At 40.9% G+C, this 14,244-nt stretch overlaps 1 protein-coding gene across 4 annotated transcripts; it reads right to left on the reverse strand.

The window, feature by feature from the left end:
- Window positions 1-313: 313 nt before the first annotated feature.
- Window positions 314-13,053, reverse strand: apba1b (amyloid beta (A4) precursor protein-binding, family A, member 1b). 4 transcript variants are annotated; one of them, XM_056241723.1, is made up of 12 exons: window positions 11,370-13,053; window positions 9,663-9,764; window positions 9,514-9,553; window positions 7,298-7,443; window positions 6,806-6,838; window positions 6,473-6,559; window positions 4,992-5,195; window positions 4,721-4,900; window positions 3,706-3,918; window positions 2,601-2,720; window positions 2,376-2,516; window positions 314-464 (listed from the first exon to the last, which is right to left on the reverse strand). In XM_056241723.1, exons 1-12 carry the CDS (start codon window positions 13,014-13,016, stop codon window positions 393-395), a joined length of 2,985 nt encoding a protein of 994 aa, XP_056097698.1. In that variant the 5' UTR covers window positions 13,017-13,053; the 3' UTR covers window positions 314-392. The 4 variants fall into 4 exon arrangements, with proteins under 4 accessions (XP_056097698.1, XP_056097697.1, XP_056097701.1 ...); XM_056241722.1 differs by having other exon boundaries at window positions 6,473-6,562; XM_056241726.1 differs by lacking the exon at window positions 6,806-6,838.
- Window positions 13,054-14,244: the final 1,191 nt, after the last annotated feature.

A 14,244-nucleotide genomic window follows, 5' to 3' on the forward strand; every position in this document is an offset into this window, starting at 1 on the left:
ATCAAATAAATGTAGCTTTTGGTGAGCAGAAGAGACCTCTTTCAAAAAAACCTTACCGAATGTGCTAGAAAACATTCTATAGAAAATGTGACAAATATTGTGTACCTTTACTTTTAGTTTATTGATGACAACAGTACAGCTCAGTAAATCAGGAGTGTGTCCCTGTGCTCAGTGCATTGATCTCTGATAGTGTGTGTCGGGCCGCTCAGCTCTCTTTGGTACGTTTGAACAGTGGAGTGATCATGTAGAGATTAAGGCAGGTCAGATGCTGCTGGAACGCTGTGGTTTATGAAGAATAAATACATACATCCAGTAAAATCAATCTGTAAACAGTTATATTAATATCTCAATAAATAAGAAGTCTGGGTCAGCGTGTGTAAAGGTGATGAGCTTCAGATGTAGACGGGCTGTTCCTGGGCCGTGAGCAGGCGGTACATGGCGGCAGGCATAGTCTTCATGTGGATCTGAGGGACACATGATTACAGTATTCACCTTCACTGGATAACCATTCATGTGACACGCTTTCAATTTTTATTATAAGAGTATTAACAAAGTCCCTTTAAGACATGTTATTTCACTCGGCTATTTCAGTCATGTGAGTGCAGCTACTATCTTTTTGAACGAGGAAACATCAAATTCTCCAAAACTGTCCACCAAGCTTACGATTAAATTTCATATTTAAATTGCATAAATCTGACAACATTCCTCCATTTTGAGTGAGTGTTGCACTTTTCCCCATTCAGAACAATACGAGTGACGAGTCTTGTGTAACAGTATTGAGCCGTTAGCTCAGCAACATGCTAACTTGAAAGGTGTAAACGGGTCAGAATACGCCATACTACAGCAGGTGAAAACCAGTATGTGAGCCACGTACTGTAGTGTGTCCCAACTCAGTGTTCGTAAAACAGCAGGCGAAAAGTACACGGATGATCTACTACTTCAGCTGAGATTCTGAAGTGTCGGTATGATGGACACTTCACTATCCCATGAGGCCATGGGAGTGGTTATGTGAATGTAAATGAAGCAAGACTCGTGACAAGTGACAACTGACGTCCACATGAACGGCCGGACCCAGGGTTTCCCAGCAGGCCATTGTCCAGAGCATCACACTCCCTCCAGCGGCTCGTCGTCCCACAGTGATCCTGCATCACTTCCTCAGGTGAACGGCGTCACGTACACGGCCGTCCATGTGATGCAAAAGAAAAGGGACTCATTGGACCAGGCGCCCTTCTTCCACTGCGGCGAGGTCCAGTTTAGACGCCCGCGAGCCCATTGTAGGCTCTTTCGACGGTGAACAGGCTCATCATAGGCTCTCTCATACGCAGCAGAGTGTGATGCACTGGGAGAGCCTTCATTAACCCAATGATACTGGACCCACTCACTTTTACCATCTCTAATTCAACACATATGTCTGTTCACTTTTCAGAGCGCCGTCTGTCAAATCCATTCCACTTGAGGAATGCACTAATAAAATAAACTCCACTCCGCATTTTAGCCACAGCCTTGACTTCCACGCTTCTGCTTCCTCAAATCCAGTCCATGTAAATTAAACTCCACTCCGTGTTTTCAGTACTCGCCTCTGCTGCGCTCCCAGACACAGCACTGTAAACAGAGCATCTGAGCATATCTGAGAGTCTGGCTGTGCGCTCACATGCCGCCACGAAACATGCTGCCGTTTAAGTGAATGTTTCATTTGTTCGCCTGTTGCTTTTAAAGGCATCATGTAGTCTTAGTTGCAGCATTGAATTACAGTTACACTTACATGTTATAATGCTAACACCTTACGTACTCAACAGTCTGGGGTCTCTGTTGTTGTATTTTTTGCTTCATGATCCACCACACATTTTCAATTGGAGGCAGGTGTGGACTGCCCAAGTCTAGTGCCTGAACTCTTTTACTATGAACTGAAGCCACACTGTTGTAACACGTGCAGATCGCTGAAATAAGCAGGGTTGTCTCTGAAAAAGACGTTGCCTTGATGGCAGCATTATGCTACATTTTGTCTCATGACAAAATTAGCCAGACAAAAGTATCAAAACATGTTATAAAAACGGACACTTCCTGTTCTTGATTATAATTGGTTATGTAACCACACAGTTGAGAGTCTTCAGACCTTCAGCATGGTATTACTGCGACATCTAGTGTGTGTGTGTGTCTGTCTCACACATTATAGCAACATTCATGCATGTCGCTGTGGATTAACTGCTTGGCGGAGGAGGGATTTTTTTTTGTTCAAAACCTTACTAGACTTTTGTTGCCGTGTTAATCTTTGGGAAACCTTGCAAGGTATGTGATAACAGTTTTAAGCTATAAAAGCAATTGTTTAATGAATAGGCACCAGAATACAACCGTAGTTGACGGAGGACACTCCTTACCTCTCCCACAGCGTTGGACAGGATGTGGACGATCTTCTCGTGAGGTGTGGCCACGACGCTCTGAGCGTTGATCTCGATGATGCGATGGCCCACGCGGACCCCTCCTCTCTCTGCGATCCCCCCTCGCATGAGGCTGCAAATCTGACAACCAAACATCACTCTGTTAGCAGCTGCTACCTAGAAAACACCGTAAAACCTGACCAATGTTTTGATGTTAATACCCACAATGCCATTCTGTACACTGAAACCCAACTGATAGCGGAGGTCTGGTCTGCGGATGAGCACCATGGTCACAGGGGGACACCGGACGATGTTCATCTTTATCCTGGACTGAGCCTTCAGCCCCTGAACACAGGACAGGTAGACCACACTAATCAAAGCACATTATTTTGCCGTGAGGCATTAAGGGAATGTTTTCTCTATTTGATCATTTTGCAAGTATTATGGGAACGTTTTAAAAAACAACAAAAAAATAGACTGACGTCCAACTAAAATATTTTTGCATGAATGATGTATAAATAGCATTTTTGTGCTAATGTTTTGAGAACATTATTCGACCAGATACATTTCAATTATTAATGTTACTGGAAGAATATTAGTTCATAACTTTGAGGGAACATTGTCAATAGATAACGCTCAATGTAACTCTACACCCTTGCCTCATTTAGTATATGCGGTTCTATGAATATGCAAATGAGCCCCGCCTCCACTCACTCACTCCAGCTCAGAGATCCACTGGTTGACGATCACACTTTGATCTGATTGGTTACAAGGTAGTTTGTGACGTCAGAAACACCAGCGATTTCAAACCGTGTTTTTGAGACTGTCTTTGGTTCACTGCAGTTTTAAGGAGGAAATACTCAGCAATGCTGTCGACTTATGAATTTACACATGGTTTGTCTTAAAGCATATTTAAAACACCACATAAACATATAAACAACATTAAAAGCTGGATTTTCAAAACAGGGGGACTTTAAGTTTAACTTACCGGTACTTAAAAACAATAGTCTGTTTATATTCTATTAAAATTACCCAACATTTCTGTTATGTATTTTTATGATTATTACAGATTTGAGCAATTAGCTTAGCAACATGCTAACATGAAACTCCCTTGGGATCAGTGTGTGTCAACAATCTCTGTTACCGTAAATTGTATGTTTATCTCTGTAAAGCTGCTTTGAAACAATCTCCATTGTTAAAAGCGCTATATAAATGAAGATGACCTGACCTATATAAATGAAGATGACTTGACTTGTGTAGAGTCTAAAAGCTCAAATGTTTGTTGTCAGATCAGAAATACAGAAAACACAACAAATCTCATTGGTCCTACTTTAATGATGCTCTGACATGTGGAGAGCGGCAGTCCGACCAGACTGGTGCCGTTGACGGTCATGATCTGATCTCCGATGTTGAGTCTCCCGGACTTGGCTGCGGGTCCGCTGTGCATCAGGCTGGCGATGATGACCGTGGGGAGGATGGAGCCCCAGCCCGACTCCACGATCACCACACCCAGCATCTCACCCTTCTGCTTCTCGATGTACACCTGACACACCATTCATTATTACAGGATTACAGGTCAAATCAGAAGGCATTTTATTTTATAGTTTAGCTCTGTTAAGTGTCCATGACAAAATTCATTTCTTTATTCTTTGGAATATCATCCAATTTGCTCGTCTCAATTGGTACCATCGAAAAAAGTCCAATTCTAACTACATTTTGTTTTTGTTGAAAATAAAATATCATGCATTGGCAACACTTTTTTCCTCTAAAATAATTGTTTGCGTATTGTGTAGAATCTGGTTTTGTCTCTAATTTCTGTTGTGCCATATACACTTCCCACTTTTAAAATAATGGTTTCCTGGCTATTCCTGGTGTTATATCAAGTATTTCTCTCATGTTTCAATCAAGGTGTTTTTCTATATTATTATGGTGAAATTGACCTTTTACATTTTTTCAAAGCTTAATATTTCAACTCATATATATACATTTCTGGCAAAAATAATGACTCCAAGTAATGTGGTATAGTGTGATATTCCTATCTTATAGAATTGATATTCAACCCTGAATGGTCTTTGCACATGTTTTGTGTAGAACTCAACAGAAATCTAATTGATATTTTATATGTATGATTTAATAAGAGACTCATTATCTATGAATTTAAGTTTATGAATTTCAAACTTACTGCAACAGGGTTGAAACAATTTAGTTGCAGTGTTTGGCTTAGCAGCGATAAATAACCATCGGTACTTTGCAGGGCTGAACACACACATTTGAAATAACTGTCCATTGGAAAAAAAAGAAATATAGCTCAACTACTGTCACTTTATGGCCACTGGTCAACTCACATCTCTGCAGTTTTCAGACTTGGAGAAGTGAATGAGGTCGTCGTTGTACATGTCCTGAGTGTTGAGCAGGTCGCTGTACTCTCTCTGGCTCAGGTCTTCTGGATCAATGCCATTGGCTCTCAAAAACTCCTGATACGCAACGCTGAAGGCCTGGCCGATGGACTGAGCGATCAGCTGAGCCTGACACAGAGAAAGAACCAAGCGATACAAGAAACATCAACAGATTTGCAGCTTTCCATGGAGGACGTGGTGTAACAGCTGAAACACTCACATCTTCTGATTCAAACACATGGCAGATCATCTTGTACTGGCGCTGGTCGTCTCGTGCTGGGTTTGTGTGTTGCGTCTCTGCCGTGTCCAGGTTCTCCTGTGCGCTCTGAGAGCGAATCATCTTCCCACGAGCCATCAGCACAACCATGTTCCCGATGTCGGCTATGTAGGAGATGGTCCTCAGCGGATGGTCCATCATGGTGTCCTGCCAAGACGAGGATGCTACAGGTCAGTCTGTGTTTCTGAACATTTGATCACAACTAATGAGGTTTATTCCTGTAACTGCTGTATGCATTTGTGTCCACAACAAATGAAAAAAAGTGCCATGTCACACCACATGACATTTTACAACCTGAAATAACCTTACATGAAAAGGTCCAAATATCTGATATTTTAAGAGACTTAGTTCACACAGAACACATTTTCCCATTCCAATGCGCTACCTTTCCATTGTTTCTCCATGTAAACGCACTAGACGGACATGTATAACCGTTGGGCTTAAGTCTGGCGTCTTTTGCAGCGTCTCGCGCGACATTGTGTTCTAAAAACACGGCGCTCAAGTGAAAAGAAGTTCAACTTTCAACGCAAAAACGCGTTCTGTGTGAACGAGCCCTGACTGATGTTGACAGGTCCTCTCTTTGATGTCACTTCCTGTTTTATGTTTGTTTCTGCAAGTTGGTTGCACCACATGACATTGAATTTGACTTTCAGTCATTTAATGAAACTTTTTCTTTAGTTTTTAGAAATGTAAAAAAAATAGTTAAACATAATAGTTCAACAAAAAAATATTTAGTATTTAAAATGATTAGAATTTTATTCTTTTATTTAATTTTATTTATTTAATTCTTATAATTTTATTTAGGCTTTTCTCTTCATTGTGATATTAAGACAGTCATATCACCCAGAGTTTTTTTACTTAATGCTCCAACAAAAATACCAAAATAAATTTTTGTAGAGAAATTAAAAACATGTTAATTTTTAGAAGAGATTAATTTAAATCATGCAATTCATACATGTGATGATTAAATTGACAGGATTTAACAACTTGACATTTGCAACTTTTACCCATCCCTAAATGTAAAAACAAACTTTATATGTCGCTCAGACGATCTAATTTCACATTTAAACGACAACAATGTCCTAAAAACGTAAAGTTTTTTTTGACTGAACACGTACTACGCCTGACGTCACCGTTTTCACAAATTCACGTTTTTGCAGTTTACATGGAGACGATAATTGTATCGTTTTGAAAAACGTGCACTTTGAAAACCCTTTTAAAAATGTTGCGTTTTCAGGGCCCCAAAATGACGGCCAAAAATGTTTTCCGTTTTAAATTATAAAACATGGTCACGTGTAAACAGTTCTTGGCCAGAATAAGCAGCAAAGAGGACCAGACTGTACGCCTATTGTCACATGTCTGTCTAGCACACAACAAATTCAAAGTGAAACCAGCATGAAAGAGATTCAGAGCGTGTTCTGCACCTGTGTGAAAGCGCTGAGCACCTTGATCCTCTGCGTTGATATAAAGAGGTCCACTTCTGTGCTGGACGGCGGCCCACTCTCAGTGCCCTGCTGATACCGTAAGCCAAGAAAAACTGTTATTAGTCACTTCCTGGACTAGCAAATACACCACTCTCTAGTCCACCATCACAGATGCTGTTAGATTTCAATCCCTTGGTTCTTGTATTCATATAAAAGCCTGTCAAACAACACATTTTGATACAAGACAAATGAAAAAGAACAGCAAAAAATACATGATACTGCAGGAACCAATCTTACTAAAGGCCTGCATGTCCACAGGAACAAACACCGTACCTTATTTCTGATTTTGGCCTGTGTCTGGGCTGTCTGCTCAGCAAGGGACAAATGAAAACAGAACGGTTAAAATAAAGCCTACAAACATAAAAGGGCATGGTGGGGCAGCTCAGACGCAATGCCATTGGTGTGGAAATGATGGATACGCCCAAATGCGTGGGATCTTATGGTATTGTGATAGGCTGAAGGTTTTTGGGAAACACTATCAAAATTTCAGCTCTGATCAGAATGACATCAGCGGGCCCTGAGACAAAAACTGACTCTCAGAATCAACTACCTGTCACTCACATTTGTTTGTTAAGAGGCTAGATATTCAGAGATGCTTGTGACATGTTTTCCACCCATAACCTCACATAACCTTAGATGAATCAGTATATTAGCGATTGAGTGAAGTATTGGTGTGTGCATGTTTGAGCACAGCCAGGAGCGTCCAGCAGAGGAAACAGCACCTGCTCTGTGTGTGTGTGTGTGTGTCTGGGTGTGTGTTCTCACCCGGACGCGGCTCATGGCCTCCTGGGCTTGCTGCATGCGCGCGCTCTTCGTGGGCGTTCTCTCTGACAGCAGCTGGGTGGAGCCCAGGTAGTTTGCGGCAAAAATGATGCCGTCAATCAAATCCTCAGGGTCACATGGGCCAGGAACTGTGGAAACAGGCAGACCATAGGGATAGCAGAACATTGAACCTGATGCGATGCATTATTTTAGGATTCGCATCACGGTAAATGCTCTCAATGTTTTATTTTTGTGTTTAATTGTCATTGGAAGCTCAGTTCTGGTATACTGTAATGAAAATCATCCTGTCCAGTCAGTTTATTTATTTTTAATATCATTTATTTTTAACTTAAATAATAATAAAAGAATTACAAATATGTTGAAAAAATACTTTACAATTATTTTTTTTTATTTTTTTTTGCATAGTGGTAATGAAAACTGAGGAGAGATGAGCTTAATTGTCATGAAAATAATGTCAAAATGCAAATCTTAAATATGCACACAAAAAAATTAATGTAAGTGTGTTAAAAATGATTTAAAACATGTCTGTATTAATCAGAGTTATTTTAGTATTATTGAGATACTATTATAGTTATTAATCATTTGAATTAGTTTTTATATTTTTCCGTTTTTATTTTTAATTTTAATAAAAGTTTTAATAATTGTAGTGTTTTTTAGTAGTTTTTAATAGTTGTTGTTTTTATCAATATGTCTATATAGTTGGTCAGAATTATTGGCACCCCTGGTAAATATGATCAAAGATGGCTGTAAAATATAATCTGCATATTGCTTTTCTCCAAAACACGTTGGCCACAATTATTGGCACACCTAGAAATTTGTATAAGTAAAATATCTCTGAAGTACATTCCCATTCATTTTTACATTTTTTAGCACACCAGGGTGACTAGGAACATGAAGTTGTCTAGCTATGCCTTTATGTTGAGTGTAAATATGAGGAAACACAAAGGCCAAATCCCCTTAATCATCCATCACAATGAGTAAAACCAAAGAATATAGTTCTGATGTGCAGCAAAAGATTGTTGAGCTTCACAAAATAGAAAGTGGCTGTAAGAAATAGCTAAAGCATTGAAAATCCCCATTTCCACCATAAGGGCAATAATTAAGAAGTTCCAATCAACTAAAGATGTTACGAATCTGCCAGGAAGAGGACGTGTGTCTATATCGTCCTAATGCACAGCGAAGAGGAGAGTTTGAGTGGCCAAAGACTCTACAAGGATCACAGATGGAGAATTGCAGAGATTACTTGAGTCTTGGGGACAGAAAGCCTAACTTTAAACGGGACCAGATTCTATGGTCAGAACAAACTAAAAACATAGCTTTTTGGCAGCAAACCCACCAGATGGGTTTGGGTCACACAGGGATAAAAAGTACTCCATGTCCTCGGTTGAATACACGGCTGGATCTTTAATGTTCAGGGCCTATTTTTTGCTGGAGGTCCTGGACTTCTTGTTCAGATACATGGTATCATGGATTCCAGAGGTGTAAAGTCCAGGGGTCAGAAAGTAAAAGTCCCATGAACTCAGACAGCTGTTTTCACTAATTAGTTCTATCTCCTGGATGAAGAACTGTGCTAATTAGCAAATCCAGGTGATTGGAACAAAATACTGAGGAGGACTTTTACTTTCTGAACCTGGACTTTACATCTCTGATGGATTCTAGCAAATACCAACAGATAAAAAAAACCCGACGGCCTCGGCTAAAAATCTTATAATGGACCGTGGTTGGGTCTTCTATCAGGACAATGGTCCAAAACAAACATCAAAATCAACTCAAAAATGTGTCACAGAGCACAAAATGAAGCTTCTGCCGTGACTACCCCAGTCCCTGAGCTGAACCCTATAGGCAGTGAGTGGGCTGAACTGAAGAGGAGAAGCGCCAACATGGATCTGGGAATCTGGAGGATCTGGAGAGATTCTGTATGGAGGAATGATCTCTGATCTCGTCAGGTGTTCTCCAAACTCATCAGGCTTATAGGAGAAAACTCAGAGCTGTTATCTTGGGTGCCAATAATTGTGGCCAATGTGTTTTTAAACAAAATAAAAAAGTGAAATATATCCCGGACACATTCTTGACAAGCTTCATGGGACACAAGCCTTAAATTCAAATGGCTTACAATCTAACAAGATAATGCAGGATAATAAATTCCTTATGAGTCTTATTTGACACGTATCATAAGAGTGTGGTTTCCTTAAACGTACCATCAACATATGTAGGGAAAGAGGCCAAATTTCTCCTAGGCTGCAAACCAAAAAAACACAGTATTGTTATAATTACAGTAAAAGCTTAAGGAATAAGTATAAGAATAAATCATAAATGTATCAGCTGCGAGTCAAACAGAATAATTCACCTCTTGACATGACACACAGGGACTGATGTCAAGATCCTGGTCCTGATGATGGACTCCAGAGGATTCTGCTCCCAAAGGAAGCTCAGCATCTGGAACTGGAGCCTGTAAAAAAAACACTGCTATTAAATATCAGAAGTGGCATTATCACCACACTTGTTCTGTTTTAACATCTCTGTGTAAATATATTATTTCTGTGTAAATATATTGTTCCAGGCATTCATGATTACTGTATAAAGATTATTAAAGATTATTTTATAGAGACTGCACTTCTGAAAATGAAACTTTTAGCTGTTGAATTTTTTGTTAAAAATCCAAGCATTATTAAAAAGTGTAATTGCAATATAAATTTTAGTATACATTTTCATGACTTTTACAATTTTACAATGCCCTGTCATGTGCAGGTTTTCCATGCAAGTCTGGCATTGAAATATTTCTATCCAATATTTGCCATTCTTTTACTTTACTGTCCATGCTTATAGAATACAAATGGTAAAAATGTTGCCGTTATTCTGCAAAAAATGCCTAATTGTGGCCTTTTATAAAATGAACCTATTGTGCTTTTTCGGATATTGCCTTTCATGAGTTTTTGTCTCCTAAAAGAAAGAAGCGATTCTGAACTGCCTGAAACGAGTCGTCAGTAATTCCAGTCTTACTTTAAGACTTACTTAGGTTTGTAACATATTTGCATAATGCCAGCCTACGTCTACATTGGCTGCTCACTAACAACGTCTATTTCGACCCTCAAAAAATGAGTAGCTGAGGCATGGACGACTTTGGTTCGTGTTGTTGACATGGAGAAGACGCTGTTTTCTGGAGCTGAAATTCAGGTACGGTTTGGTTTCCGACACGCTCTGTAAGGGGTAGACCAATCACAACAGACTGGGCCATCTGACCAATCAGAGCAGAGTAGACCAATCACAACAGACTGGACCATCTGACCAATTAGAGCAGAGTAAACAATTCACAACAGACTGGGCCATCTGACCAATCAGAGCAGAGTAAACAAATCACAACAGACTGGGTCATCAGACCAATCAGAGCAGAGTAGACCAATCACAACAGACTGGGCCATCTGACCAATCAGAGCAGAGTAGACCAATCACAACAGACTGGGCCATCTGACCAATTAGAGCAGAGCAGGCCAATCACAACAGACTGAGCCATCTGACCAATTAGAGCAGAGTAAACAAATCACAACAGACTGGGTCATCAGACCAATCAGAGTAGAGTAGACCAATCACAACAGACTGGGCCATCTGACCAATCAGAGCAGAGTAGACCAATCACAACAGACTGAGCCATCTGACCAATCAGAGCAGAGTAGACCAAACACAACAGACTGGGCCATCTGACCAATCAGAGCAGAGTAGACCAATCACAACAGACTGGGCTATCTGACCAATCAGAGCAGAGTAGACCAATCACAACAGACTGGGCCATCTGACCAATCAGAGCAGAGTAGGCTCGTGGAAAGGAGTCTTTTAGAGAGACCGAATCCTTGACCGAACCGTTTCAGACACTGTGAGAAAAGAGGTGATGCTGCGATGTATATTATGAGAAATTAAAGTAGGTTTACATGCATTCAAGGTCAAAAAGCATTGTAGGAGAAAGCCTTTAAAATAGCATAAAAGGGGTACATTAAAATAAAGTTTCATAAGGAACTTCATCATAAGGAGTTGTGTTAATTATGCAGGAAAACTCACTCACCGCATACAGTGGAGAAGACTGCGATAGCTGACATGGTGACTGTGGATATGAGTGAATCTGAGGAAGGTTGTCCTCAACAGGGCTCACGTCCTGCCTCATCACCCACACGGGCTCTGTGATCTTGTCAGGAGTGTAGGGCGAACGCACAGTCTTGGTCTTCACCTCCTCGATAGCTTCCTTAATATCCTTGATGGCCAAAGAGACAGCATCTCCTGTAGCTCTGCAAGACTCTGTTATTTCATCTTGGGCTGAAGTGAATGACTTATCAGGTCTTTCCCCTACTTCAACCTGCAGATCAGGTGAAAGCTGAGTATTTTCTGATGTCTCCTCTTGGGGGTGAACGTCCAGTGATAGGCTAGTCAAGCTTGATATCTTCCTGACCTGGGCTCTGCTTCTCCCTGAGCTTTCGGCTTCATCTCCTGACTGTTCATCATAGTGGTGCAGCCTGGAGCCCACTGAACTGAGCTGACCCATGTCTTCCTGTGGGTCGCACTGGTCATCAGACTCGTCCATGGTCATGCTCTGGTTCCTCTCGTACATCGGAGGCCCCTCAAGGGCTGGATTAGGATCTGTTAGGTTGCATTGGGATGATTCTGTCTGATATTCTGGTGAAGTCTCTTCAGGGTGAGAATCTGGGCTTAGTTGAGGGTAAGAATCAGTGCAGGCTTCAGGACTAGAGTCTGAGAGATCATCTTGGTGGTCCACAACATGGGACATGGGACTATCAAACCCTTTATTCTTGTTTGTACGAGCGTAACTGGTGTTAAAATGAGTAGGGTATGACTTGGGATCAGAGTTGTAGTTTCGAAGAGTCTCGGGGAAGGTTCTTGGAGACTGAAAAAAAGGTTTGTTCATCCTTTTGTGAGGAGATGTGACGAACGGTGGAACATCTACTCTTAGCGGACTGGTTCTTTTACTTTCAGGGCGACATTTTGAAGTAATCTTAGGTGGAACATAGTCTTGTTCATGAGTTTCCCTGGAATAGTCCTCTTCCTCTTTGTTCTCTTTCACCAATTCCTCTTCGCCAAACTTTGATTCTTCACATTGAACTTTCTCCTCTAACTGTTCCATTGAAGACTCTGGCTGTTCTGGATCTGTATCACGATCAATCTGTGTGTCAGATGAATGGGAGAGATCTGGACTGTTTCCATCCAGTCTATCAGTGATTGGTTCATCCTGAGAAGATGGAGTTAGCAGTTCTTGAGAGGAATCTTCTGGAGATAATGCTTCTGAAGCTTGTTCTTTTGGGGGAGTTTTGGCCACCTGTTGTTCTTCTTCTTTGTGCTGTTGTCTGTATCTGTGCTGATGGAGTCTCTCTCCACCCCGACGATGTCTTGACGCCCCCAGCTTGGGCTGTTGGCCAGCTCTAACTTCTGTGTCTCCGCTCTCAGTCCGCCTGCGCTGTGCTTGACCGGGAACATGCCGCCTACGGTGGCGTGGTGGAGCTTGGCTAGATCCAGGTGGGTGCTGGTTGGCTTGTTGATGGTGATGATGGTGGTGGCCTTGGCTTTCTGCATCGGGATTGTGCAGCTGGCATGGCCTCCATCTGGGGCGACCTCCCTCGAGAGGAGTCCCATTGGGCTGCTTGCTGCGATGAGGGGGAGGACCTCTGGGACCTGCCTCCTCTGGCTCCTCCCTATGGCTCATGGCTCCGCCCACTCACTGCTCATTGTCTAGATGCTGATGCATGACACACAGAAATCATAGGTAGTAGAGAAGGCGTATATCATACAATATAGGTGTGAAAACATATTGGAAGCAGATAAAAAAACATTACCAGTATCATGTCCTAAAAATACCATCAATGCCCAGATTTAAATTGTCTATCCCCAAGTAAATCTAACCCTAATAATTGGAATGTGTAGCTTTTCATTTCTTAAACAACCATGTTCATCATGGCTATATTCCAGGATGACAATGTCAAGATTCATCAGGCTCAAGTTGTAAAAGAATGGTTGGGAGGAAACATGAAGAATCAAAAATGTATGCACCTCTTGATGGAAGTAAATGTTGTGATGTTATAGTCAAGCACTCTGTAAAGTCTACTCCAGTACACTACATCCCAAAGCAAAATCCAAACAGCGACTTTTTTTTTGGCCAGGCAGTGAAAATTATAAATGCACCTAATGTCTAATCAAGCAATGTGTCTGTATAATGAGAGAGTAACACACTGCATGTTCTTGTTCCTGTGCAGAGACATGGTTTATCATGGCAGTAGGCTAGCACTGTCACAGATGGCCTCACCGTGGGCAGTCGTCATGCTGCATACTCTACCGGTCCTGGAGTTCAGCAGATTCATCTGTCAAACCTCTCATGAAAACCCAAAGCCATGGGATTTACCTCCCTATTTAAACAGAGATCTTCACTTTCACCATGCATGCAGCCTCTTTGTATTGTTTACAGCTGAGAGCATGCATGCATGCATATTAGGGTCACTCTGCAGTTCCGGTGGCAGGTGGTGTCAATAACTTTGAGTTGGCAAAAAATAAACATGTAAAAAAAATAAAAAGAATCGCTAGTGGTGCCACCCAATGGTATTTTTTTACATTCTACAATTAGAGTATAACTGTGTAAGAAATTAGAAAAATTATAGGTTTAATGTACAGTGTATACAGTGAAGCACATGATGTTTAATGAATGAGTCATTTAAAAAAAAAAGTGAAATGCAAATCCCACTGCAGTTGTAAAATCCTGTTATGCTACAAAAAAAACTTGACAGCTGCGGTTGCTAGAATTTCATCAAAGACTATAATGACAATGTTTCAAGCATTATGAGAGACCTTTTGATGCATATACATTTTATAATGCATAACTGTATAAATAAATATTTTGTATAATACCAATAACTGAACAACTATCTTTAATACTGATAACC

This window comes from Rhinichthys klamathensis, unplaced genomic scaffold (assembly GCF_029890125.1).
Source record: "Rhinichthys klamathensis goyatoka isolate OS25496 unplaced genomic scaffold, OSU_Roscu_1.1 h1tg000665l_1, whole genome shotgun sequence".
NCBI lineage: Eukaryota > Metazoa > Chordata > Actinopteri > Cypriniformes > Leuciscidae > Rhinichthys > Rhinichthys klamathensis.

Coding starts and splice junctions, on each gene's coding strand:
- apba1b (XM_056241722.1), bottom strand. CDS start 13,016: ATGAGCCATAGGGAGGAGCCAGAGGAGGCAGGTCCCAGAGGTCCTCCC. Junction 9,765..11,369: donor AGTCTTCTCCACTGTATGCG/GTGAGTGAGTTT, acceptor TTTTTTTTACAG/GCTCCAGTTCCAGATGCTGA. Junction 4,901..4,991: donor ATGTGTTTGAATCAGAAGAT/GTGAGTGTTTCA, acceptor TCTCTGTGTCAG/GCTCAGCTGATCGCTCAGTC.